Source organism: Pseudopodoces humilis, chromosome 7, assembly GCF_049639895.1.
Source record: "Pseudopodoces humilis isolate 2021_Gansu_Grassland_sample_001 chromosome 7, ASM4963989v1, whole genome shotgun sequence".
Taxonomy (NCBI): domain Eukaryota; kingdom Metazoa; phylum Chordata; class Aves; order Passeriformes; family Paridae; genus Pseudopodoces; species Pseudopodoces humilis.
This window is the reverse complement of record NC_142206.1, coordinates 59,752,479-59,779,411: the sequence shown is the minus strand read 5'-3', so window position 1 is coordinate 59,779,411 and position 26,933 is coordinate 59,752,479. Positions and strand designations below refer to the sequence as shown.

The 26,933-nt window shown below is 48.0% G+C and overlaps 2 protein-coding genes across 3 annotated transcripts; both read left to right on the top strand.

Annotated features, from left to right (window-relative positions):
* Positions 1–955: 955 nt before the first annotated feature.
* On the top strand, positions 956–13,155 carry MAPK1IP1L (mitogen-activated protein kinase 1 interacting protein 1 like). The gene is made up of 4 exons (XM_005528559.3): positions 956–1,037; positions 8,851–8,878; positions 9,412–10,125; positions 10,583–13,155. Exons 2-4 carry the CDS (start codon positions 8,855–8,857, stop codon positions 10,592–10,594), a joined length of 750 nt encoding a protein of 249 aa, XP_005528616.1. The 5' UTR covers positions 956–1,037; positions 8,851–8,854; the 3' UTR covers positions 10,595–13,155.
* An 8,586-nt stretch (positions 13,156–21,741) lies between these two features.
* On the top strand, positions 21,742–26,673 carry LGALS3 (galectin 3). Of its 2 annotated transcripts, none has more exons than XM_014257457.2 (7): positions 21,742–21,819; positions 24,203–24,256; positions 24,387–24,409; positions 24,683–25,138; positions 25,290–25,378; positions 25,621–25,789; positions 26,420–26,673. In XM_014257457.2, the coding sequence occupies exons 3-7, from the start codon at positions 24,392–24,394 to the stop codon at positions 26,573–26,575; spliced, it is 888 nt and encodes a 295-aa protein (XP_014112932.1). In that variant the 5' UTR covers positions 21,742–21,819; positions 24,203–24,256; positions 24,387–24,391; the 3' UTR covers positions 26,576–26,673. The 2 variants fall into 2 exon arrangements, with proteins under 2 accessions (XP_014112932.1, XP_014112933.1); XM_014257458.2 differs by lacking the exon at positions 21,742–21,819 and adding an exon at positions 21,906–21,928.
* The last annotated feature ends 260 nt before the right edge of the window (positions 26,674–26,933 follow it).

The window sequence follows — 26,933 nt, the reverse complement described above, 5'->3', positions numbered from 1 at the left end:
CTGACAGAGCTCAGGGAAAGTTTGGACAAAGCTCTCAGGAACTTGGTGGAATTGTTGGGATTAACTTCAGACGTTCTTATTGAGTGAGAAGAAAATCAGAATTGGACTTTCAGCAGTCATATAGATCCATGACAAACAGCTGTTTATATGATTATTAATTGCACTGTTTATATGACTATTAATTAGACTGTTAAACATGACAGGAGTTGTGCAGCTTCTGAAGTGTTTGTGCTGGCGGCTGTGGATATAAACAAATCAGTGTTCTTGGAGCTTTTACTGGAGCCATCAATGGCAATTTACCTTGTACACAGAAATAACATTTTAATTTCTTAGTAGCTAAATTGATATTTATATTTTTTTTACGGGGAAAATATTTTGACTTTTTTTTTTCCCGTTAAAGGGACAGAAGCGCTTTGCTTTGTTGGTTTCTGCTGGTGCTCTTGAACTGCACGGCGCAGATTTTGGTTCACGGACGAGGGGGGCGACAAATCAAGATACCACTTTATTTTATTTTTTTTTTAATGAAAGCGGTGCAAACGGTGGTGAAATGCTGTTTAGCAGAAGCTCTCAGAGCCCCGGGGACATTGCGGGGGACACTGGGCCGCGTCCCCTCAGGGATGAGTCACGTGACCTCGGGGAGGGGGGGGAGCCGCGCGCCGGGTAAGGGCGGGGCCGCGCTCGCTGTCACGTGACCCCACCCGGACAGCGCGGCGGTTTATGGGCGGATATGGGCGTGGCCTAATAATGATGGGCGTGGTCTATGACGCATGCTCGTGGCGGGGAATGGGTGGGGCGTGGCCGGGGCTGGGTGTGAACGCTATCGCGCGTCGCGTAAACGAAGTGGGCGTGGCCAGACAGGGGTGGGCGGTGCCGGTGACACAGCGGCCGTAGTGGGGCGTGGCCGAGCGCGCGCCCCTCCGGTGTGGCGAGGTGGGCGTGGCCGTCGTGACGCAGTTCCGGTTCCGGTGCCCGTCGCGGTGGCGGTGGAGCTGTGGCCGCCGCGTCGCTCCGGGCCTGCGCCGGCTCCCCCCGCACAGGTACCGCGACCCGGCCCCGCCGCCAGCACGGGCCCTGCGCCGCCGCAGGGAGCGCGGGAGGGCGGGGGGGCTGCGGCCGGGGGGCCGCCGGGCCGCGCCTCAGACATCCCGGAGGTGCCGCCCCGCCTGCGGGGGGCGGGCGGTGCTGGTCCCTGCAGAGCACCGGGGGTCGCTCGTGGTGGGGCCTGGTGGCTCTGTAGCGGCGGCGGCGGCGCTGTCTTGGCTGGGTTAAATATTTCTTCGGCTTTTTTTTGTGCGTTGTGTAGTCGTAGTTTATTAATGAGCGCATCAATGAGCGTGGATTGCATATAAGTGACTTTAAGTTAAAGATTACTCTCTAAAGAAGGGCTCGGGAAAGCCAGTTTTTCAGAGTTGATGACAAGTTGGTTTATCAAATTTTAACGTATTTAAGGCAGCTGGCTTACAGGGGAGGGCCAACACTGATCTGCCCGCCTGACAGGTTTTGTTTCTGACAGAACACTTGTTTCCAGGTGAATTCCCTGAAAATCGATGCTGATGTGACGGTACTCAGCCTTAATGTCGATGGTGTGTAAGAACAAAAGTAGCTGCTTTGTCTTTTTGAAACCAAAATGACACGCCCTGAAACTGCCCTTCCCAGGACCTGTGGAGATCAGGGAAAAAATTGTGATCAATATCAGGCCGGTCCTGGAAGGCATTTTTAGTATTCTTGAAGCTTGAGTTCGTTCAAGTGCATTTTAACAGTGCCAGTTGAAGAAAGATGCCAGGTGTGAATCCTGAAAAGCGATTTTCCTGGGGAAGAACCTCTGCCAAGGAGCAGAAAGGTGTCTGGGTTTGTGTGTCAGGTGGGGTTACAGCTGGAATGTGACACATGGGTTTGATGTTTTTTTAGGGGGTGGCACACCAAAGCCCTGCAGTGAAGCTGTTTGATAGTCACTCCTTGGAGTCATAGTGTTTATTTCATCCAAAACAATTAAAATAACTAAGCTGGTAATGCCTGAGAGGAGAACAGGGGCTGCCCAGGAAAGCTGTGGCTGCCCCATCCCTGGAAGTGTGCAAGGTCAGGTTGGATGGGCCTTGGAGCAACCTGGGATTCTGGAAGGTTTCCCTGCCCATGGCAGGGAGTGGAATGAGATGAGCTTTCAGGTCCCTTCCACCCCAAACCATTCTGGGATTCCATGAAGTGAAGCTCTGTAGCTCTCAAGATAATTTGGATCTGAAAGATCAATTTTAATCATTCCAAGCTGCTGGACTAATAGATCTCTTTCAGGATTCCCAGGGCTGGGTGGTGTGGGCAGGGGGGATCTTTGGCAGGGGGGAGTCTCTGTTGTGCCCTGACTTGGCACACAAACAAGGCACCTCCTTTTGCTCCGTGCCTGCCGGGTGTGGGGCCATCTGGCTGCGTTTGGGGACCAGATGAAGGGATCAGCTCTGGGCTTGGTGGGGAGGCAGCTGTGAAACTGAATGGCCTGATGAGGGTGAAGAGCTGGCACAGATCGCAGATCCGTATGGCTTTGTGTTTTACAGGTCTTGGAAACTGCCAGGACCTCTGTTTTTGAAGAATTATTTTCTTTTGGTAGTTGACAGTTTATAGCAAGTGCCACAATTTGGTTGTTGGTGTTAATGACATCTGTCCTGAAAATCTGAAAACTGACTTTTGGCATTTTTTCACTTAGACAGGGAAAGGGGCAGAAATATCCCCAAACCTCTCATAGCCACTGATGATGTAGCTTTTGGTTTCATTTGTCAATTAGCTTTATTCTCCCAATGGATAAACACCCAGGACACACCAAATTATTTTATGGTATGTGAGCACTGGGGAGGCTTTAAAGGTGGGAGAAGGGTCAGAGGAGGGGCCACCAAGATGATCAGAGGGCTGGAGCAGCTCTGCTATGAGGAAAGGCTCAGAGTGTTGGGATGGTTCATCTTGGAGAAGAGAAGGCTTTGGGGTGATTTAATTGTGGCCTTCCAGTAGCTGAAAAGAGTCTGCAAGAAAGATAGAGAGGGGCTGTTCAGAAGAGAAAGGGGGAATGGCTTCCCTCTGCCGGAGGGCAGGGTTGGATGGGATACTGGGAAGGAATTCTTCCCTGTGAGGGAACCTGGCACAGGTTGCCCAGAGAAGCTGTGGCTGCTCCATCCCTGGAAGGGGATGGGCCTTGGAGCAACCTGGGATAGTGGAAAAAGATGTCCCTGCCCATGGCAGGGAGTGGAATAAGATGAGCTTTAAAGTCCCTTCCAACCCAAACCATTCTGGAATTCTATAAAGGCCGGCTCTGAAGTGTTGATATTTAACGCCTGAAGCTGCAGAAATTTGCATATTTTAGAAAACATTTAGAAGCTGTCAAAGACTTGGTGTCTCTTCCATTTTCTCTGTGTGCTATGTTAGGTAGTTACACTTATGTGGGCAGAAATCCTGTCGTGGATGAGGTTATGCTGGCAGGAATTAGTCATGTTAGAGTGACAAAGGAACCTCTCTGCCGAGGCAGCCGTGCCACCCAGTGGAAATGCAGCACACCCTGTTGCATATCCAGAAAACCTTTTTCTGTGTTTGAAAGATGATCTTGGAGACAGGAACTAAATCTGGCACATCAAGTGTTGGAAAAATGTCATACAACTCAAAAAAAAAAAAAAAGAAGGCAGTTGATGCTTAGTTTTGGGTAAGGAAGAAAAAGTGCTTTGGACAGCTCTTCCTAAAGAGGGTCTGTAAGGACTGATGGTGGATAAAAGCCAGAAAAGGCAAAAGCATGGGAAAAATTGCTACAACATCCATAGTTTCAGTGAGATGGATGCAATCCAAGAGGGTTTAGAGCTGAAAAAACCAGCGTGGAGCTGGTTTGTTGTGGAAGCTGTTTAGTAGGACAGATTTAGCACGGCACACGTAGCACCACGCTTCCAGAAACAGGCGTTTCACAGACCTCTCTGAGAGTCACCAGTTGGTTGTGAACGCTGTTGGAAGAACTCTCCTGCCAGATCCGTGTTGGAATTGTGCTTCCCAGCCTTCCTCTCTTCCCAGTGCAGCGTGAGCCCAGCAGCCTCGATCATCTCACCTACCTGCTGGTAATTTTGGGAGCAGCTCATGGATATTCAGGAGGCCTTGACCTGTGGCCTGAAGGTTTTGCAGGGTATAATTTCTGGGCAGGTGCAGTGAAGTCCTTCCTGCCTCTCATGGCTCTTCAGGATAAAGGGTGAGAGCGATTCAGCTCCTGGCAGTCTTTTTTTTTTTTCTTATTTTTTTTTAAGCATTGATCATCTCTCTCCATCCCTCATTTCAGTTTCGTGTTTCTGGCTGTTTATGTGCTCTGAGGTGGCTGAGAGGTGGTGCCCTGACCAGCAGAGCTGGAGGTGGCAGGCTCTGGGCTTCTGGAAAGCCAGAGATGTTTCCAGGGGCGTTTGCCTTCAGAAAACAAAGGGAATCTTATCTTACAGCATGCTGGATGCAAGCAGGACTTCACTTTGAATGCTGCCAGCTCTGTTTTTCTGCTCTCTGCCAAATTACTTTAACTCCTGAACCCTCCTTCCATTTGCTCTTTCTGCATCCCAGCTGCAGGGAGGATAATTTGGAGTAGAGTTTACATGTGGCAGAATAAATGTCTGTTACATTACTGGGTTTCTCTCTGCTGATAACAGTGCTTGTGCACCAGGAAAGCTTCAAGAGATAATTGGTTAATTCAGGAGTCCATTTGTTAATTCTGATGACTCTAAAAATCCCATCAAGATCCCATTCAGTGTGGGTTTTTTTTTCTAAAATCTTGAGCCCATGTGTGACCAGGAGGGACTTCAAAATTTAGTTACTTGAAGGTCTTCTGTCTGACACTGTCTCTGAGTCTGATTGGTGAGCATTTGAATGCCTTGGGCAATAATTGTAATAATATAATTGATATTCCTGTAAGGTTTTGACTGGAATTCTTTAACTAGTGTTGAACAACCTGAATGGAATATAGATTCCAGATTTAAGTACAGATGAGTTCATATGTTGTCTGAATGTTAAGGGTAATTTCAGTTTCTTTTTTATGAAATGAAGGTGGCAGTACCCAGATTAAATGTCTGTTTAAAAAACATCCCTGAAATAGGCCATCCTGTCTGCAAGAGGATCCTTGACATGCTTGGCATGGGCTCAGTTATCCCAAATGTTGCCAACAAATGTTGCTCTTGTCTGCTTGCCAAAGTAAAAAAGCCACTAAATCTCATTATAAGCTATGCTTAACTACCTTTTTTTTTTTTTTTTTCCTCCCATAAATCATGCAGTAGAATTGTTCCATTCATTTTCATGGCACAGAAATATTTGGGAATGATCTGCTAACAAATATTGGGGATATTAGTTGATATTTGGGAAGCAGGCCTGTTTAAACCTTGTTCACCCACTGCTTGACTTGAATTTGCTCTTCTCTGACACTCTTGTGACAGATCACAGGATTTTCATCTGAGTTCTCCTTTAGTTTCATTTCTTCTCTTCCTTCTCTCCCTCGCAGCAAATGTTCCAACTTCTTCTGTGGACTTTTTTCAATCTGTTATAGATCTGGTGTTCAGTTGGTCTTACTCCATCTCTCCATCTGCCTGAAATCAGGATTCTCTTGACCTGTTTTGGTGGTGTTTTTTTTAATAACTTGATGATGATGATTATCTGTGCACTTATGTGTTACATAAGGGTTTTTTTGTGCTTGTCTGTATATTAATGATTGTTTTCCCTTATTTTTGGGGTTATATTAAATAGCTTCTCTGTCCATAGAAGTAAATTGAACTACAGTACCACCAAAAAGCACCTGCCAGCTTATTATTGAATGTGGTTAATTGCAAAAATTAATGAATTCTCAGCAGAAGAGGTATTTCTTGAAGATAAATTGAGTTTCTGGTGGAAACTCAGACAGCTGAGCTGTTAATAACAGGAGCAGAAACCACTTCCCTGATGTAGTTCATTTGGTTTCTCAATTTTAAACAAATAGTCCTTTATCTGAACATGTTCCTCATCTGAGACAAAGAGTCCTTACTTGAAAGAACTAGTGCTGTTATAAATTAATGCTGGATTTTTAACAAACCTTTGTATTCATGCAATTAGGCACTGAATTCCAACAACTTTGTAGATACATATTTCTTGAAAGGTTTATTTAAATTGCTAGGTATTTCTTGAAAGGTTTATTTAAATTACAAGGTATTTTTTGAAAGGGTTATTTAAATTACAAGGTATTTCTTGAAAGGGTTATTTAAATTATTAGGTGTAACTTGAAAAGTTCACTGTGTTTCCACAGAGGTCTGGGTTGTTCCATGTGGTCATAAATAACTTGGGAAATTAGATGAGCAGTGTCTTGTTGATACAAAGTCATTCAGGAAAGTAAGGATTAGGTAATAAATTCGCAGAAATAATTCAATGGCAATAAATCTGCTGTGATTCAGAGTAGATAAATGTAGAGTGGTGCATATAATTTCACATATAAAATGCTGGGCTGACCCTTGACACTGAGGAGTGAAATATTGCCACAGAAGTGTCAGTTCCATAGGGATCTAAAAGCAGCTGAAAAATTAAGAAGTATTAGGAAGGAAATAGAAGACAAACCAGAGCATAATTATGATACTGTATAAATCAATGGTTATCCCACATCTTCAGTTCTCTGTGATTCTTTCTTGTCATTCATCCCAAAAGATCCCAAAGAGTTGGAAAAGCCTTTAATTGAGGTGAGGAGAATACTCAAAGGTATGGAATAGCTGCTGCATGAGGGTCAGAGGAGTAAACTGGAGCTCAGCCTGGAGAAGGGACAGCTGAAAGAAAACGGTAAAAAATTTTAGGATAATGATCAGCATGGGCAGGGTGGATAAGAATAGACTTGCTGATTTCCTCAGCTGGTAGAATGGAGGAGCAACAAGTGAAACTAGTAAAATCCAGGTTTAGAACAAAAAAAGGAGGTGGCTCTTGTGCAACAAATAGCAGCCTGTGGAGTTCCTTGCCAGTGGGTGTTAAAGGAACAACTCTGAGGTAGGCAAATGAGACATCCCCTCACCTAAGTGAGGAAACTGGATGTGTTAGTGAAAAAGGAATTATTTGAGGGTTATTGCTCCATGGAAATTACCTAAAGCTTAGGAAGTGTCTGAGCTTGGAATCATTGAAGTGTTGGGGTGAGTGTCATTCCTGGTCTTGTTGGTCTCTACTGGTCATCATTCAGATAAAATGGATGCTGAGATAAATGGTCCCTTGTTCTGATCCAGAGCTGTCCTGAGATTAGGAGATTGTGTAGATAATAAATTTACAGTACAGTTTCAGAGATGAATGTATAAATAATGTAAATATATATTAACCTAAAGGAGCTTATAAACCTATTTGATCTATTTCCATACAAACCTTCATCCCTGAGACCATTCTCTGTCTTGGAAGTCAGATCTTCACCATCAACAAGGGGAATACAAGGATTATGTTTTGTGGGAACCAACTTTGCAGTAGTATTTGTACTCTTGACTTCTATTTTATGTTTTTCCTCCTCTTAATATTCCTTTCTGGATCCTAAACTCTCCCCTAAAACTTCCTGACTGCTCTTGGGTTATTTTTTTAACAGTTCTCACCTCTGGTTATTTGTTAATATGGCTCATTGGTCCCTATTTTTTGGTGCTTATTTTTTTTGGAAGCGTGGAGAGGTTGGAAATTGGATGCATATTAGTGACACCTCTGTAGTCACTTGCTGGAGTTGGTGAATGTAAATAAAAGCATCCTTTGCCCTTGGTGTTATTATTTATTCTGAAATAATTGGAGGATAAACAATCAGCAATCTATAGTTCTTTTATTTTTGGCAGTAAGATCCATGTGGGGATTCCAGCTCTGGGGTCCCCAACATCAGAAGGATGTGAAAGTATTGGCACAAATCCAGAGGAGGCCATGGAGGTGCTGTGAGGACTGGAGCCCCTCTGCTCTGGAGCCAGGCTGGGAGAGCTGGAGAAGAGAAAGCTCCAGGGAGAGCTCAGAGCCCCTTCCAGGGCCTGAAGGGGTTCCAGGAAAGCTGGAGAGGCACTGGGGACAAGGGATGGAGGGACAGGACACAGGGAATGGCTCCCACTGCCAGAGGGCAGGGCTGGATGGGATATTGGGAAGGAATTTTGAGGGTGGTGATGCCCCTGGATCCCTGAAAGTGTTCCAGGCCAGGTTGGACAGGATTGGAGCAACCTGGGATAGTGGAAGGTGTCACTGCCCACATCAGGGACTTGTAAGTGGGTGACCTTAATGTCCCTTCCAAACCATTCCATGATTCTCTCATTTAATCATGTTTTGGTTTAGAGGCACTGACTTCACCCACAAGAATCCAGCTATACCTTTCCCGAATCCCAGTTTAGAAAACAGCTGGAGTCCTTCCCAGGCATCCCTGTCTGGGCAGGCTCCATATGCTCCATATGAATGCTTGAAATATTTTTTCCTATTGCAATGTGACCCATTTACATCCTGTGTGGCACCTGTCTGAGAGGAGGCAGGTGGAGGCTCAGGACTTCCCTTTTCGTGGGACCTTCATCCAGAGAAAGGTGTTTGGGTTGCTCTGTGAGCACAGGGAGGCAGCTGGGACAGCAATAAATCCAGGGCTAAAACACAAAGAGTAAATTAATTCCCATTATCTCACTGAACAGGAATCCCTAAAGGAACAGCTGGCACAGGTGTCCCAGCAGCCAGGGGCAGTGAACACCCTGATCCGTGCGCCAGGAGCTGCCGTGGGCCAGAGGCAATGTGGAACCAAGGCACCAAGAGGTGCTGCCGGTTCAGCACCTGCTGTGCTCCAAATGAGACAAATGTAGATGTCTCATGAAGTCTTGCTTAAAAATACCTTTATTATTTTCAACAAATTTCACTTTATCTTACCTTACTTTTCAGCACAATGTCTGGAACTGATGATTTTTCGGTAAGTAACAGTTTTTCTTTCCTGAAGATCAGCCAATTGTGTTGATTATTCCAAAAGCTGACATAGTTTTTTTGAAGGAAAAGGGGAACTGACAGCTGAGAGATTTCTTCTGTGTCACAGTCGTGGTGTTTTCCTTTTGGGTAGATGTAGCAATCCCTGGACTAAACATCAGAAGCTTCTGGGTGCCTCGTGGGTTCTCTCCTGTGACTTTAACAAAGGAGCTGTGTTTTCATGGCATCAGGATAGTCGTAATGGAAATCTAGGAAAATGTTTTCAGCTTTGTGCTGCAGTTGCTTGTTGTTCTGTGTGGTGGGTCACCTTTTATCTCTCTGGTTTTTTAACTGCGGCCTGTCAGAACGCCTGTGCTGCCTTAGTGATAGGAGCTGCACAGGAACGAGTGTAAATCATCTGTGCCGCCACCGAGAGCTCTCCTCCTGCCGCTCCGGCAGCTGGGCTGTGCTGTGCTGGGGGGATGTCTGCAGCCGGGAATTCCGCCGGGCACCTTCCCTTCTCACCAGCTCTTTGTCTTTCAGTTGGCAGATGCTTTACCAGACCAATCGCCTGCTAAAACCTCCAAAGTGAGCAGCACCAAGCCTGGCCAGCAGCCCGGGCAGCCTCCGCAGGGCTGGCCGGCTTCCAACCCTTGGAATAACCCCAGCGCCCCCCCTATGACTCCAACCGGACTGCCACCAAACACATCGGCTTCCAGCGTGCCCTTCGGACCTCCTCCCACGGGAATGTATCCTTCAATGCCCCCGGGACCGCCTGCTCCATTTCCTCCTCCTCCTACTGGACCCTCCTGCCCTCCTCCTGGTGGTCCATATCCACCCCCAACTGTGCCAGGTCCTGTCCCGCCAGGGCAGTATCCTCCACCAAATATGCCCTTTCCAGAGCTTCCACGACCTTACGGAGGTCCAACAGAGCCAGCTGCACCTCCTGCTCCTGTTGGGCCATGGGGATCCATGCCCTCTGGAGCATGGGGACCAACAATGGGAGGGCAGTATCCTGCTCCCAGCATGCCATATCCACCCCCCGGGCCATATTCCGCTCCTACCCAGACTCCAGGGGCTGCGCCGACAGTACCGTGGGGTACAGTCCCGCCTGGAACGTGGGGACCGTCACCGCCCGGCCCATTCCCTCCACCCACAGGATCATATCCAGCTCCAGGACTATATCCTACGCCCCCTAATCCTTTTCAAGTGCCATCTGGTCCTGCTGGTGCTCCATCAATGCCTGGTGGTCCCCATGTGAGTATTTAATTTTTCTAGGTCTCAAATTACTCTATTTCACTTTTAAGCGGGGAAGTTCAGTAGTGTAAAACCTATTAGTGCAGGTAAGGAGTTTCAGCACACCTGTTTTATTCCTCGAGTCAGTGGGATAATAGCACCTTGTTAAAATATTAAATATACTAGAATGGTTAAATTATGTTTAATTGGAGCATGCCTCACATTATAGTGGTCTTACACTGCTTGGAAAGACTCTAAAAGCCAACAAAGCGGGGAAAGTGTTGTAATAATTCTGAAAGAGAAAATATTCTGATCTTTTTAATCTAGAGAGATTACCGATAGAGCAATAAGGAGAGAATAACAAAATAAAAGGATGATTAATCCTTATTAAATTAAGGTGATTAATTAACAATATTTAACTGTGAATGAACTGCTGTGTGAAAAGCCTGTACTGACCATGACTTATTATCTCTTGCAGCCTTACCGCTGAACACATTCTGGGCAACAAAATACTGTAGTTTTCCACCTTCATCCACTACTTACAGAGATTTTTACAGTTTTTGTTTCAGTAATGTATGGGGCTATGAAGAATATTGCCTCTTGTATGTGCATTTGAGGTATGAAGGAGCAGTTTACATCAATTTACCTTGCTCATATGCTGGCATAATTATTTGGTTTAATCAAGTGAAATACAAAGAGAAGAAATCAACTAACACACCTGTGGTTCTTATGTTGGCAAGTATTTCTTGGAAAAACAGTAGTTGCCATGTAAGGATTATAAAGAATCAGGCCCATGGAATTCAAAGTTAATTCTTAAATTTCCATTAATGCTTTAAGTCACGTTGCCAGACTCCTGCTGGTCATTGAACGGATGGATAGTCATATTTTGTCTATTTTCAGGTTATTCTAAAAAGTCAATAGAGAAAGTGTTTCAACATTTTAGTCAAGAAACCTAATTTTTGAACATGCTACGGTAATTCAAACTAACAAGACAGAGCATGTGAACTCGAAGGTTTTCTCAGCATTTTGTACATACTCAAACCAATTGCTCGGTCTGGGACTACGGAGGAGAAGAGCCACGTTTGGAAGCCTTGGTGTGACTTGTCAGCACACTGGTGGTGTTCACAAACAGGCATTCCTGTGCAAGTGAAATAATCTGGATGTGCAGTTAACTTTGAATCAGCAAAATGTGAGTTTTATGCATGCAAATGAGGACATCCTGTTGCCAGTTCTCATTCTGTGGTGGTTGGAAGTTTGGCTTGGTCTGTGTAAAGAGAAACTGATCCCCACGTAGGTACTTCCCTATTTCTGACCTGGGTTCTAGTCATTTCAAATTTGACTTGGCTGCTGGGTTGTGTAAACCTGGCAGACTTTTTCAGAGTCCCTGGAAACTGAACTTGAGCTTAAAACCCAACCTGAGCATTCCCTTCCCAGCAGTTTTTGGCACAGTTGTGTCACGACAGAGATCCTCGTTGCCGCGGTTGGGCGCGAGTGGGGTCTCGTTTTGCTGTCCCTGGGAGCAGCCCCCTGTTCCCAGCTGGGTGTCTGCATACCTCACGGAGTAGGTGGAATTTGGGAGAAATTGAATGTCAGGAAGCCTGTGCACTGCTGAGCAGCTGCCTCCCCCAAGGGGCGCTGCCCTAAGTTTTTGTGTTCTTGCCATATCTGTGCCAAGCGCATCCGAGGGGTTTGCCGAGACACAGCCACGTCTCTTGGTGGTACTTCATGGCCTACACTTGGACCACGGACAGTTTGTTTCTTCCCCAGCTGGGGATCTCCTAACTTAGCCTCTGTGGGTAGAATTAGGAACAGATTTTGCTTCACATGGTAGCTCATTAGGGAGTCTTTGTATCATGGAACTGTGAACACGAGTTAATTCTCTTCCAGTACCTTCATGGCTTCCTGCATGCGTGTGATGGACGCTCTAAAAGCACATGGGGTGACCTGGTGGTGATGCTCCTTGGTGGCCAATAGCCTTTATGGCAAAGTCCTACAGTATTTTTTGCAGGAGAAGGCAGCCAGCTGAGTTGTGGCTGCTTTAATCCAGCATCATGAAAGCTGATAGCAAAGGAATGTCTATTTTTTTTTCTTTAAGGAAGACAATACTGGAGCTGAACAAAAATACTTTAACATTTCAACTTAAACCCCAGCAACTTAACCCTTGGAATAAGAACCAAAAGTGCAAGTCTTCATTAACCTTAAAAAAAAAAACCCAGTTACCCCCCCCAAGCAGACTTGGCAAGACTAATTAAAAATTAACATAAGCAACATTGACTGCATTTGCTCAAGTGCTTTTTTGATACCTGCAGCCTTAGACTGTAAATCATTGTAGTGAAAAAACATTTATTCCAAATGAATGGATCATGCAGTAGCAGCACTCCAGTTGGAATTGCACTGGCCATACGTCTCTGCAGGGAATGGGAAGAGGTAGGAAAGGATAAAGCAAAAGTAGCAAGTAATGATTTTTGGAAAGGGGTTTTGTAAAAGTAACTAGACTTCTAGGTTCTTCCTGAAATAGGCAGGATTTATTACTGGAACATTTAGGCTAAAATTCAATATATATGGGATGTTTTTCAATGTATATTCGTATTTCTTGAGGTCATGAAAACTGTTTCATAACCCCTTTGTTTTTGTGAGCAGAGTTCTTTGCATAGCAGTGAAAAGGGTATTCCTGTTAATCTATTGTGTAAAAACTCAAGGTGTCACTATATACCGTGTAGTAACTTTATCACATGTTATGTCAAGTGTGAGCAACTTCTGGCCTGAAGCTTTTGCAATGGAATTTGTACATTTCTATGCATCATTTTGAGTTCAATTGCTGAGGAGTTCGTTTTGACTTGTGCTTTGAGGTTGACATACTGCATTTGTTTACAATACGAAATATAAGCAATCACATCTTTAAAGTATAGATTATCACCTGCTGCTGTATTTTCTTTAGATGAAACAAATATTGCTGTATGATAGTGAGAAGCTATAAATACAGGATTTGATATTTTTTTGAAAATGCTGTCACTTTTGTATAAGATTAGACATTAAACGTATTTTCAAGACTGTTGTGTTCACTGTTTTTCAATTCCTGCTTTTGACATGCCTGTGTAGACTTTTGCCTTGAATGAATAGTAAAAATAGGACATCCTTGATTTGCAAAGCCTGAATATAAAATCAGAATTACTTGACTTCTGTGAGTGTTTTTCCTCTTCCTTTTGTGATATTTGCAGCCTGTACCTAAGGGATATTAAATGTGGATGTGACCATGGCTCTGGTGTAGCATGTCAGCCCCAGCTATTGCCTGTTCACAAATTCCTTGGTAATTAGGAGAGAAAAGATCTGGTCTTGCTTGTTCCAGAGGAGGAATGGGACTGTTTTTTACCTGTGAAGAGTTGTGTGTGTGTTTTCTCTGCCTCTGAACAATTCCTGTGCTAGATTGACACACGTGGATGTGGTAAGTGACCCCCAAACCACTGATCTTACACACTTACCAGGAGTTTGATGGGATAAAGTGAATAACAGAAATTCCAGGGCTTGGTATCAGTGTGAACTACTACCTTGGGGCATCACATGTGGCTGCATTTCCATATATTGGCTTGCAGATCAATTCACACTGAGCTGGCCAATGCTGCTGCCTTGGTTCACACCTTCACCCTTCAGGGAAGGTAAAAATGGCAGCAGTGAACAGGAAAGATTAGAAACAAAATTATTTATCCACTTTAGGGCTTGAGAAAAGCTTTCTTGGCCATGGTCCAAAAATAATCCTTACATCTGTTGATAGAACAGTGTAGGGTGTGGGCAGTGCTTTATCCTGACTGTCCAGCAGTGGGATTGTCCCTTCCTCTGGATTTCTCAAATGAATTCTGTCTGCAACTCCTGTGCATCAATAAAGACATGGCCATGTAGATCCAGTTATGTTAATTTCTGCCCTGCAGACCCAGAAAACTTCAGGTGAATATTTTTAGGGACCACCTCCAACAAGGAGCAGCTGAGGGAGCTGGGAAGGGGCTCAACCTGGAGAAAAGGAGGCTCAGGGGGCCTTGTGGCTCTGCACGACTCCCTGACAGGAGGGGACAGCTGGGGAGGGTCAGGCTCTGCTCCCAGGGAACAGGGACAGGAGGAGAGGGAATTACTTTAAACTGCACCAGGGAATATTTGGACTGGATGTTAAAGAAAATTTCCTCCTGGGAAGAATGGTCCAGCCCTGGCACAGCTGCTCAGGGCAGCGGTGGAGTCCCCATCCCTGGAGGGATTTGAAAGCCATGTGCACGTGGCACCTGGGGACAGGGGTCAGTGGTGGCCTTGGCAGTGCTGGGGGAATGGTTGGACTTGATCTTCGAGGGCTTCTCCAACCTAAAGGGTTCAGTGGTTCTCAGTGGTATTTACCTATTTCATTGTTAGCAGTAGAAGCTGTTCCAGGATTCTTGCAGAGTGGTCAGTGCATGGTTCATCCACAGGTGGATGTGTGAGTTCTGCTCCCCTCCTGTGAGGGCAGGTGCCCAAACTCCTGCAGCTGAGTCCAGATCCATTGCTGTGCCCAGACATCAAGGGATTCACTGCCCTGCCAGTCCCAGCTGGCCCCAGGGAGAGATGGTGATCACAGCATGGTTTGGGTTGGAAGGAGCCTTAAAAAACATCTCCTTCCACCCCCTGCCATGGGCAGGGACCCCTTCCACCTTGATGGGAAGGGTGTCCTGAGCCTCAGTGCAGTGAGAGCCCTTGAGCATCTGGGGACAGATGAAATGTTCCATGCATATTTTTATTAATATTGGCTGTCCTCTTTCTCAAGCTCAGAATTCCAGTTGTTAGAGGGCAATTCCACGTGCACCAAACAGCCATTATTCACCAGGCACCAGTATCTGAGTGTTGGGAAATGAAAACCCTCAAGTCTCAGCTTTCACACAAAGCTTCCAATCAACGCATCCACGCAGCAGGAATAACTCCCAGTGTCTCACACCGGGGTGTGCTTATCCCAGAGACAGCTGCAGCAGGATCCCGAGTGGGCTTGGATCCAGATGTGCCCGTGGGTGGGTGTTGTAGGTGTTTGTGCCATGCAGGGAATGAGCTCTGCACCCACAGCCACCCATCCCTGGGGGCCTGTGCTGCTGCTGGGCAGCCCCTGGGACCCAGGAGTGTGATCTGGAGAGGGGTGGTGGCTCCACTGGTGGGATACTCCCCATTTCACCCCCTGTTGGCCCAGCTTTTCCTTTTCCAAGGTTGGTGTAGTGGGATGAGCTCCTGTAACTTTTCCTCTGCTCTCACAGGTCAGTGGAATGAGTTACCTGAAAATGCCAGCTGATAACAGTGGGGGAGGATATTTTGGTCACCCTTGCCTGCAGAATCTCTCAGGGTTGTTGGGAGCAGGTTGCCCATGGAAGCTGCAGCTGCCACATCTCTGGAATTGTCCACAGTCAGGTTGGACAGGGCTTGGAGCACCCTGGGATAGTGGCAGGTGTCCCTGCCCCTGGCAGGGGGTGGAATTGGATCACCTTTAAGGTCTCTTCCAACCCAAACCATTCTGGGATTCTGTGACACTTTTGTCTCGGAGGTTGGCTGGTCGGTCAGGTTGTTCTGTTTGATGACAGTGGGACTTTGTATCCCCTGCGCAGCAGATCATGAGCTGCGATGGAGTTACAAGTTACACCCAGGTGAGTGACAAGGGGTGGTCAGTGTAGCAGTAGGAACAGTTCTGCTCCCTGTTATCACTTTCCAAAGTGAACCCTCCCTGTTAAATGAGACACAGGGAGATAAAATCGCAGTGCTGTGTTCCTGTCCTCTTCCCAACTTTCTCATGACAAGACAGGGAAGGGCCGTGTTGAGCAGCCCTTGGCACACCTTGGGTTTCATTTCAGGTCCTCCTCCTGCTGTCTGTGCAAGATCTTACCTGCTCCTGCACATTCATGTTCTTGTGATTAGGACAGGGAATTCTGTAGCAATTAACCCCTAAACTCCTGCATCAGTTCAGTTTCATTCCAAGTGAGGGTGAGGAACAGTGTCCCTTCCCACCAGAATCACACATCACTCTTAGAAAGCAGTGCTGTTTTATGCCTGGTTAAAAGCAAATACGGAATTTATCCATTCTTGAAATAAATTTGGGAGATGACAAAAGGCACTAAGATGTCATTTGTGAATTCCTGGGCTCGGTGTGAATGGGGAATGGCATGAAGCTGTGCCAGGGTGGGTTTAGGTTGGATATTAGGAAAAATTTCTTCCCTGAAAGGGTGGTGGGGCACTGCCCAAGCTTCCCTGGGAATGGGCATGGCCCCAAACCTGCCAGAGCTCCAGGAGTGTTTGGATGATGCTCCAAGGGATTGCTGGGGTGTCTGTGCAGGGCCAGGAATTGCACTCTGACCCCTGTGGGTCCCTTCCAGGTGAGGACATTCTGTGACACCTCTGGCTCATGAATGCAGTGTTGTTCTGGGGCAGATCCATGGTGAGAACCCCACAAGTGTGTGCTGACAAGGGCATTTGGACAGGATACTCCACTTTTCTGAGCTGTTAAAGTATAATGAAAAGCAACCCTGTGCTGTGGTGCCTTTTCAAAGGAACATGCTTAATTTGCATGATGTGAAAACTTTACATCACAGTTCTTTGTGTGACAGAAATGGTTCAGAGTGGTGCTTCCAATTTGCCTTCAGTTACAGGCAACACCCTCCAGCAAAGAGAAGGTGACAGAATATCACAGTTTAAATTTACTTAAAGTGGGGAAAATTACTGCTTTATTACCCTGGTGCTGCTCTCACTGCATGCCAGGCTCTGTAAAGCCTCAAGTTGAGGAGACAGAGTTGTTTATCTTGAAAGTTTTTTAATTGAAAAGTCTCAAAGTCTCATCAGTTTCCACGCCAGGCTTTCATTTCTGCATTTCTGCCTGGATTCTGTCCTGTTTTTCCCTCAGAAAGCAGCACCCCATAAACCTGGAATACTGGGGTGATCACATTCATGGCTCTGTGCTGCCACTGTCTCCATCCTTGGGGTGCTCCTCTCCTGGGGCTCTGTCCTGGCTTTCAGGGTAAGGAGCTGCTAAAAAGAGGGTGGAAGTGGAGTGAAACCAAGCAAAAACTGCTCTGAGGGGGTAAAAAAAAAAATAAAAATTGTAAGATGTTGGAAAAACGAGCTTGTGAGTGTTGTGTAAAAGCCAAGCACAATGTCTTTTAGACATTTTTGCAAAATACCTTTTTTGCTCTCGGTGCTGGAGGCTGCCCCTCCACATCCTGCTCATCACCAGAGGCTTCTGCTGCTGCTCCACCTGCCCTGCAAAGCCTCTGGGAGAGGTGGCTGTGCCTGGTATTGATTATTTTTAACACTGAACTTGATAAAAAAATTGTGAAAAATGACATTTTAGTGAATATGGTGCTGCTGGGAGAGGTTGTTATAACCTGCACAGACATTGTCCTACCCGAGCTCTGGCTGCTGCAGGAGGAGCACAAACACACAGGGTTTAAATCTGAGCCCTGCTTAGTGTAAGGCTTCCTAGCAGAATGAATTTCTGTGCTCTACAGAAAATCTAGTGCAGGAAAGAAGGAAAGGGACTCCTCCAAAGCTCCCCTTTCCCTCTCCTCTGCTTTCCTGAGATATGGCAAAAACCACCCATTGAGGTTGGATTTGATGATCCTAAAGGTGTTTCCCAACCTCAAATAAACAAATAATAATAAAGCTGTTTTAAACTCTTCAGGGTGGTTGGTTTCTGCTGGGTGAGGCTGAGCTGTCCTGGCTTTCTTTGCCCTTCATGTTTTTTCCAACCCCTTGTGCTCAGTGTGGTGTCACACACGGAATTTCCTCTCCTTATGGAGCACCTGTCCCAGAGACAAGGGGGGTTCTCCCTGCCATGAATTGATGAAATCCCTTCCCTCAGCACAGCACTATTCCTCACAGCTTTTTAGGCTGGAGTAGTTTCTGGAGGGATTGGCTGGGCAAGAAAAGCACTTGGATTTTGATGGCAATGAGCCATGGGGGTCTTTGACCCCATCTGCACCAGCATTTGGTGTCACTGGAGGCATTTCTCCTGCAGTTATTTAAGAATATTTGTATGAAGGAAGCTCCATAAGGGCCCCTGGGCACCAGGCTGCAGAGGAGGATGGAATTTCTATGAAGTTCAAAGCCAGGGGGAGTTTGAGGACTTTTGTAAATCTCTGTTGACACAAATTGCTACAAGACTCATTTAACGCTTGAAAAGCAACTTATGCTGGGATCTGAATGTCAGGCTCAAAGTGCTTCTCTTTTTCTGGTCTTTAATAATATAAAAGCTTCAAGCCTCAGCAGGGGTTTGCTCATCTACAGCCTCAGCTTGAGAAGCTGGGTGAAGCTTTTAGGGGTGGACTTGCAGCTCTCCTGGTGCTGCCAGAGCAGGAGGGGAATGGCTGAGCTGCAGTTTTGTGTTTTCCAGGAGGAGGAGGAAGCTCCAAAGGCAGGAGTTTTGCTTTGGTGCTTCATAAAAAAAAATAAAAGAGGACAAAGAGAGCAAGTCCAGACTCGCTGGTACACGAGGGTTCATGTGAGCAGCAGGGGTGGTGCTCCTTTATCCTCTGATTTTCCTTTCTTTGCCATCAAACTTGAGCTGCTGAAGTTCTCAACCTTCCTCTCAGGGAGGTTTTCCCCAGTGCTGGGGCAAAGTGATTGGGGAGGGTGAAATGGGGATGCAGCCAAGGAAGAAGAAGAAGAAGAAGAAGGAGGAGGAGGAGGACGGTCACAGAGGAGATCCCCATTGCCTGATTTTGCCCTTTTTTATTGCCGAGGAGAGCCGGAGGTGACTCAGGCCCTGGAATGTGGGGCTGGAACTGCAGTGACACCCCAGGGAAGGGCAGTGAGGGGCTCCACAAAGGCTCCTTAAAGCCTCATCCCCAGCTCTGAGAAAGGAGGTGATGTTGCAGCTCCCCAGGCTGGGAGGTTGCACGGGGAGGAGGCAGAGATGGAGGCTGAATTTAGCGCTCTGGGACGGTGCCAAGCACGGCCCCCGTGGCAGATCTGCAGCCCAAACATTGCACACTGTGGGTGCTGCCAGTCCCACACACGTCAGGCCACAGAAATCACAAGGCAGGGAAACATGTGGATGTGGGCTGTTCTGCTCTGGGAAGGGAAGCAGATCTCTCAGGCCATGGAGTTTCTTGCCCTCTGCATCGGTTTCCTCCACGTTAATTTGCCACCAGGAAGAGAGGAGCAACTTCCTGTTTATTATTTTCTATTAAGCAGTTTGAAATTGCTGCTTTGAAGTGATTTAACTTTTAGAGATCAATGATCTATTGCAGTGGGGTGTTTTTCCACAGCCCTGCACCAGCTGCAGGGAAGAGCATCAACCTCCCCCAGCCAAACCCAGCCACTGTTGGATATCCCCTGGCTCTTGCCACTGGAGAAATGCTGAGAATTCTAAATGGGGAAAGTAGTTTGTGCTAAGAGTGTTTGGCTGCAGTGAAGGGCAAGGTGAGAGCACATCCCCAAGAAATGAGGTGGTCTCATGGCTGATCCACCTCCCTGGGTCCTCCATCTCCCACCCCCTGGGTTTGCAATTTGGGGCTTTAAATAAGGAGGTAAGGAGGGTTTTGTTTTACATTGAGGATTCTGTAAAGCAAACAAAATACTTGGGAGTACTTAAAAAATTCAAAACCACAGAATATATCGATTTTTGAGGCATGACTAATTCTTCACCCACTTTGGAAGAGCCAGGGCTGCATGGCTGGACATCACAACGCTGTGGGTGAGGAGATCTGTGTCTTGCATGTCCCTCAAAGCCGGGGTGTGCCAGCCCTGCTCTGCTCACTCCTGGCAATAAACCAACCTTTCACTTCCCTGGATCCCAGGAGGCAAAATTGTGAAGCTCAGTGGCCACACCTTGGCATCCTGTGAGTCACCATGGGGTCACTCAGACGAGGAGCATCACTGGCTCTGTGTGCAAAGGGCTCCAGCACCCACCCCATGGCTGCTGGATCATGGAATCACAGAATGGTTTGGGCTGGAAAGGACCTTAAAGCCCATTTCATTCCACTCCTGCCATGGCCAGGGACACCTTCCAGCACATCACGTTGCTCCGAGCCCCATCCAACCTCACTCATCATCCTTGCTGCAGCTTGGTTTATTTAAATGAAGGAATTAATTAGGTCTGGTTTTGATTTCTGTATTCACTGATTTCTGTATTCATTTTGGTCAAATATTTGGTCAAATATTTTTATTTATCGTGTGTCTGTTGCATAACTGAAAGGACAAACCTTAGGCCATTGGAATAGGAAAAAAAAAAAAAACAGGCAAACCTTTTTGGTTATTGTTTGAAGCTTTTTAGTAAAATCCTGAAAACAGCAATACAGGTTTTCCATGAAAACCTCTCTTCCCAAAGGCTTCTTGAGGGAATCTTAGGGAGGAAGGGAGAATCCTGTGCACGAAGGAATTCATCCAGCCTGGTCTGTGTGGAAGCTGCAGCTCCTCATGCCATGGATCAGGGATCCTTCAGCTTTGCTGCCTTGAATCCTCTCCAGGTCCCTTTGCCCTAAAACACCTCCAAAGATATTTCAGTGTCTGTTTACTGTGGGTTGGGTGCTGTGAGAGGCAAGTGAAGCAGCACTCCCTAATTAGGTGTATTTCTTATGCACTAATATTCTTAATATATATTACTTAATAGGTATTAAGTATAATACACATATTTCCATGAAATATTTAATTTCCAGCCACTCCCAAGGGCAACCCTGGAATTTTTACACCCTCAGGTTTGGTTTGAATCCCTGTGACAAATATTAAATGAAGCTGAAAGGTGTAAAAATCCAGGCTGGAGCCCTGATGGGAGGCTGCCCTCTTTTAAACCAAATATTTTAAATAAGCAGAGTTAAACCAGAGGATTTTATACTAAAATTAATCAGAGCCAAAGTGAAGAGATTTTTGCCCTTTTTTGGGGGGGAATATTGGGTGCAGTATCAGCTGAACTGCTGCCTAAAAGAAGCACTTTCTATATCTGTAATGACACCAATTATGGGGTGAGTCCCTTAATAACCTTTGGTCAGCCCTGAATTGTTCAGGGAGGTGGATTAGATGGTCATTGTGGTGTCTTCCAACTGAAATCCTCTGTTCTGTTTGATTCTAATCCAGCCCAGTCTATCCCATTCCTTTCTAATTCCCCTCCCTTCCATTCTTTTCCTTCCCTTTCCCTTCTCCCAGCGGCACATCGGCATTTCAGCACAAAACCACCTTGTTCTTTTCCACTGCTTTAAGCCGTGGAGCCCATGGAGCAAACCAGAGATGATTCACCCTCAACCTCAAATAAAATCGGGCTTGTTGAAATTCCAGCTGCCTCCATCAGCCTCCCAGAGCCCATCCTCTGCCGGCCTCACTGCGCCGGGTGAAAGCAAAACTCTTTTTTTGGATTTTTTTGGGCTTTTTTCCCTATTTTAATTTTTTTTTCCTTGGGGAGAAAACGTTCAGAACTTAAATCCAATTGGTGTTTTACCGAGCTTCACTAAAGCCGGAGGGATGGAGACACACGGGCAAACATCTGGCAAGGAGAACATCTGGCAGCGGCTCCAGGTGGGCAGGGCAGAGGAACGGGAACCTCCGTGCGAGGCGCAAACCGCGAGAAAAACCAATTATTCTCTGCTAACATCCCCTGTGGGTGATGTCAGCGCTGCTAAAGGGAAACACAGCGCTGTTCTGGGCTGGCACGGCTGGCTCCGGCCCGGGGACCCTCCCGGTACCGCCCCATCCCCGCCCCGGGCGGGTCCCGCCTGTCCCGGAGCCCAGAGCCGCCGCACGCAGGTGAGGGGATGCGGCTCCCGCGGGGATCCCGGGGGGAATCGGGGGGATCAGGCACAAATATCCGTGAAAAGGAAAGGTTTGGGGTGCGCTCGGCCCCTGGGAGTGCGAGGTGGGACGCGCCGGAGCTCCCGCGGGCGCACGGAAAGCCCTGGCTGGGTTTAGGGGGGATGGAGGGATGGAGCAGCAGCCCTGGCTGGGTTTAGGGGGGATGGAGGGATGGAGCAGCTCCAGGGGTGTTTGCAGCTCGTGGGGTGCTGGGCAAACCCTGCCCGTGCCCCAAAATCCTTGCGGGGTGGGGGTGAGGGTGGGCGCACGGGAGGCTGGAACGCCCCGGGGAGCAGCTGCAGGAATAGCACCGAAAGGGAGAGAACTGGTGTTTCTTTCCCAAATAGAAACTTTTTTCCGCTTGGTGTGAGCACTGGGAATGTTTGGGGTCAGCTCTGGGATGTTCCCTGAGGCTGATCCTCTGCCGGGGCAGGGAGAGCTCAAGCGAGCTCGGGCTCAGCTGCCCAAATGCTGCTGGAAATCAGAGCTCAAGTGCTCGACTGGCCAAGGGAGGTGGATTAAATGGTCATTGTGGGTGTCTTCCAACTAAAATCCTCTGTTCTGTTTTATTCTAATCTAGTCCAGTCTATTCCACTCCATTCTAATTCCCTTCCTTACCTTTTCCTTCCCTTTCCCTTCTCAGCTGAGGAAGCTGGGAAGGGGCTGGAGAATTGCTGAGGGAGCTGGGAAGGGGCTGGAGAATTGCTGAGGGAGCTGGGAAGGGGCTGGAGAATTGCTGAGGGAGCTGGAAAGGGGCTGGAGAATTGCTGAGGGAGCTGGGAAGGGGCTGGAGAATTGCTGAGGGAGCTGGGAAGGGGCTCAGCCTGGAGCAAAGGAGGCTCAGGGGGCCCTTGTGGCTCTGCACAGCTCCCTGACAGGAGGGGACAGCCGGGGGAGGCTCTGATCCCGGGGAACAGGGACAGGACAAGGGGAAATGGCCTCATGTTGCACTGGAGGAGCAACTGGAGGAAGTTTAATTGGTTATTAGGGAAAATTTCTTTATGGAAGAGGTTGCCCTGCCCTGGCACAGCTGCTCAGGGCAGCGGTGGAGTCCCCATCCCTGGAGGGATTTGAAAGCTCTGTGGATGTGGCACTTGGGGACACAGTGCTGGGGGAATGGTTGGACTCAGTGGTCTCAGAGAGCTTTTCCAGCCTCTGGTGCTGTGATTCCCTTTAATCCATCACTGGGGCACTGCTGAAGAAGGTGGGAGAAAACCCCTCCCCATGGCAGCAGCAAATAACCCAGAGGGGCATTTCCAGAGAGCTCCAGCCCTGCAGAGGAGGAGAAGGCGACACCGGGCTCCGAGCCTGGTGCACCCTTTGGTGGCAGAGGATTTTAGGGGATTTTAGTAACAGACTCCAAACTGTCCAGACCTGTCTGGGAGACACGAGGCTCTGGCCACCCTGTCCCACCGGGTTGTTCCTCAGGGAGCAGAACTGCAGCTCCCTGAGGTGTTCCAGGGGAACTGGGGGATCACACAGCACACTGGAGCAGCACAAACCACGGAGCAAACCTGACCTGGCTGGATCCATTCTGTGTGTGCACCCCTGGCCTCACCTGCCAAACTAATGGCAAACCCAAGGGCTTTAAAAAGAACCCAAAAGGCAAATAAAAGCTTTGGGAGACATGAGCTGCTCAAACACTCCGGGATTCTGCTGGGAAAGCTGCCTTAAAAACCTTAAAAACCACTCCCATGGGCTCAGGAGAATGAGTGTTTTGCAGGGAAAGGAGAGATTTGCTAGATTTTGTGAAACTTGGGGGTTTGTTATTCCCGAGGCAGGGCAGCCACACCTGCAAGATTTTTGCATCCGAATGTTTCTTTCAAGGAGAATTTTTCTTCTGTTTTAAATTTGGAATTTTCCTTTCCCCGTTTCTGGCTCTCCCTTTTTCCTTCTCTTATGAATGCTCCCTTTGATGGGAGGAGCCCAGCTCGGGCTATTCCTGTTCACAGGCAGGTGTGTGTTCGGCCAGGCCGTGGTGTGCACTCTTAAAACTTGCAAAGCAGCTTTTATCTGCTGTCCTTCCTGGAATGGGACAGCTGTGGATGGATGGAGGAGGAAAGGGACCTGTACCCGTGGCTGCCACCCTCCTCTCCCCGTTCCAGGCCATCCCATGTGGCACGGGATGGCTCCTGCTTGATGCTGTGCCTGCACCCCCCGGGAATTCCATTGGGTTTTTTTTTTTTTTATGGAAATACTTTCCTGGGCGGCTCCTCGGGGCTGGGGAAGTGAATGAGGCCGGGAGTGTTGTAAGCTCAGTGGTGGATTCCATCCGGAGGCTGTCGGGGCTGGCTTCACTGGGTTCTGCTCCCAGCAGCGACTCCCGTTTATCCCGCAGGTGCTGGACCAGGATTTGTTCTGTGGCACCGGAGCTGTCAGCTCTGCTGGGCAGGTAAGTGATGGGAACTCAGCAATTCCCATCAATTGCCACTCCAAACTGTAACTCCCCTCAAAAATTCTCTGGTTTTTTTGGATGGGGCAGGTTAAAAATGACTGAAACTTCCTTTTTTTTTTTTTCTTAGGAAAAATGTCAGACGGTTTCTCTGTAAGTATTCTCTGTAAAGTTTTTTCTTTAAAAAATGGAGACCTTTGGCTGGGATGGGAGGGAACACGTCCTTGCTAACCTGGGTCAATCCCCAAACCCTCTCCAGTTACACCAGCAGTTACTGGTTTTCTGGAAAAACCCCGGGGAGCAGCTGGGAGTGGAGTTCTTGCCCTGGACCACGCTGCAGGCTGCCAAAGATGGACTTTGGAGAACTCAGTGTGATCCCAGGAGGAATCTCCCACACCTGACCCTTGTCCTCTCCTCTGTCCCCAGTTATCTGATGCCTTGGCCAACAGCAACAACCCAGCCCCCTGTGCCCCCCCAGCCCAGGGCTGGCCCTCCTGGGGGAACCAACCAGCAGCTCCTGGAGCATTCCCAGGATATCCTGGAGCACCAGGGGCTTATCCTGGAGCACCTGGAGCCTACCCTGGAGCACCTGGAGCCTACCCTGGAGCACCTGGAGCTTATCCTGGAGCACCTGGAGCTTATCCTGGAGCACCTGGAGCTTATCCTGGAGGACCAGCAGGACCAGGAGCCTACCCTGGAGCACCTGGAGCATATCCAGGAGCACCTGGAGCATTCCCTGGAGCGCCAGCAGCAACGGGGCCATCTCCTGCCCCAGGACAACCATCCAGTGGCCCTGGGTTTGGGCCTTCTGCTCCTCAGGGAGGACCAACAGCTCCACAGGGAGGATCAGCTCCTCCCCAGGGAGGACCAACTCCTCCCATGGTAATGGCTCCGTCATTCTCAGGGTTTCTGTGTCTCCAGTGGCTGATTTTGCTTGGCCACAGCAGAGGCCTGGGGCTGGCTGTCCCCAGGGATGGCCCTGGGCTTTTGACATGATTTTTTTGGCTGACACCAAATCCCTGTTGTTCCTCAGAAAGTCCCCTTTGAGCTGCCCCTGCAGACAGGACTCGTCCCTCGGCTGCTCATCACCATCACTGGGACCGTGAACCCCAACCCCAACAGGTACTGGGGGTGTCCAGTTCCTATGGGGCACTGCTGGGTAGAGCAGGGGGGCTGGAACTTGCTTTCCATTCCTGAATAACCTGCCTGCTGTAACATTAAATATTACACTAAATAAGTGTGTAAATGACCTGTTGTTGCCCAGCAGGGTCTGTGGGGTTTTCTTTCTGCTATTTTTGGGAAGCCCTATAGCAGAGTCCAGGGATTTTGTGGCAAAAGCAGCAATTCCGTTCTTGTTTTTGCAGGTTTTCACTGGATTTCAAGCGAGGGAACGACGTTGCCTTCCACTTCAACCCCCGCTTCAATGAAGACCACAAGAAAGTCATCGTCTGCAATTCCATGTTCCAAAATAACTGGGGGAAGGAGGAGAGGACAGCTCCCAGGTTTCCATTTGAAGCTGGAAAACCCTTCAAGGTACCAGAAAAACCCATCCCAGCTCAGTCTCAGTGCACCAGAAGCACTGGGAGGGTTTGGGCAACAAGAGCTGTGTAAGGACAATGATGCTTCCACACAGGAATCGGCTTCCAGGGCTGTTTCTGGGGCAGACATCCCTGGCTGTCCCTACAGCACCATCCCAGCTTTTCTGACCCCCTCCTGCAGCTCCAGCTGCCCAGGGCATAACATCTCCCCCCTTCTGGTATCCCCATGGATTATGAAACCCTCCTTATTTACACTGTTGCTCTGCACAGTGGTTGAACAGGTTTCTGTAATGTGTTTTCCCTGCTGGCAGCTCCTCACAAGGTGTTTTTTCCTGCAAAGGAGGTTCACGATGTGGAGTCCTGCTTTGAGGGACTGGCATTGGGGATGAGGTGGCAGAAACTGGGCTAAAACACGGAGAAGGGAGAGCACAGGAGAGTTTTGTGAAGGCAAAGGTCACTGGTGTTGCAGCTGAGCTGCTGCACCAGCTCCTCCACACGCCCCAGGGCTGGATTCAGCTGTCAGCAGCCTCCAGCCAGTACCAGCCCATGCTAGTGTGTGGCTTCAAAACTTCTTCTGGAACAAATCCAGTTGGGTTTTGGGGCTGATTTGGGGTTTTTGTTTCAGCTCCAGATCCTTTGTGAGAGAGATCACTTCAAGGTGGCCGTGAATGACGCTCACCTGCTGCAGTACAACTTCCGTGAGAAGAGGCTGAACGAGGTCACCAAGCTCTGCATTGGGGGGGACATCGCCCTCACCAGCGTCGTGCCCACCATGATATAACGGGGGAACTCTGGGCAAACTCTGTGCTCTTTTATGGTGTAACACAAGTTCCTTCTCACCAGATCACTGAGAGGCAATAAAACATTTAACCTGGAAAATTTGGTTTTAGTAATAGCTTAAAAGACATGACACCCTCCAGGGAAGCTGAGATCTGATTTGGAATGAGCTGAATTCTGTACAGACAGCAACAAGGAGTTTGATTTCTGTGGAGGAACTTGAGAAAGCAGCCTGTGGCACTCGGTCCCTGGTCCTGTGAACAGGAGCAGCAATCCTTGAGGAAGCACAGGGAAAACCTGACAGCCTCTGAGCCTGAGCAGGATGAGGTATTTCAGGAGAGGGTTCAGAGCTGGAGACAAAA

What these genes read in the sequence shown, in the direction of transcription:
- MAPK1IP1L (XM_005528559.3), top strand. Translation starts at nt 8,855, where the DNA reads ATGTCTGGAACTGATGATTTTTCG. An exon ending in CTGGAACTGATGATTTTTCG is followed by an intron (nt 8,879 to 9,411) that starts GTAAGTAACAGT and finishes TTTGTCTTTCAG; the next exon opens with TTGGCAGATGCTTTACCAGA.
- LGALS3 (XM_014257457.2), top strand. An exon ending in GAGGACCAACTCCTCCCATG is followed by an intron (nt 25,139 to 25,289) that starts GTAATGGCTCCG and finishes GTTGTTCCTCAG; the next exon opens with AAAGTCCCCTTTGAGCTGCC. An exon ending in GTGAACCCCAACCCCAACAG is followed by an intron (nt 25,379 to 25,620) that starts GTACTGGGGGTG and finishes TTGTTTTTGCAG; the next exon opens with GTTTTCACTGGATTTCAAGC.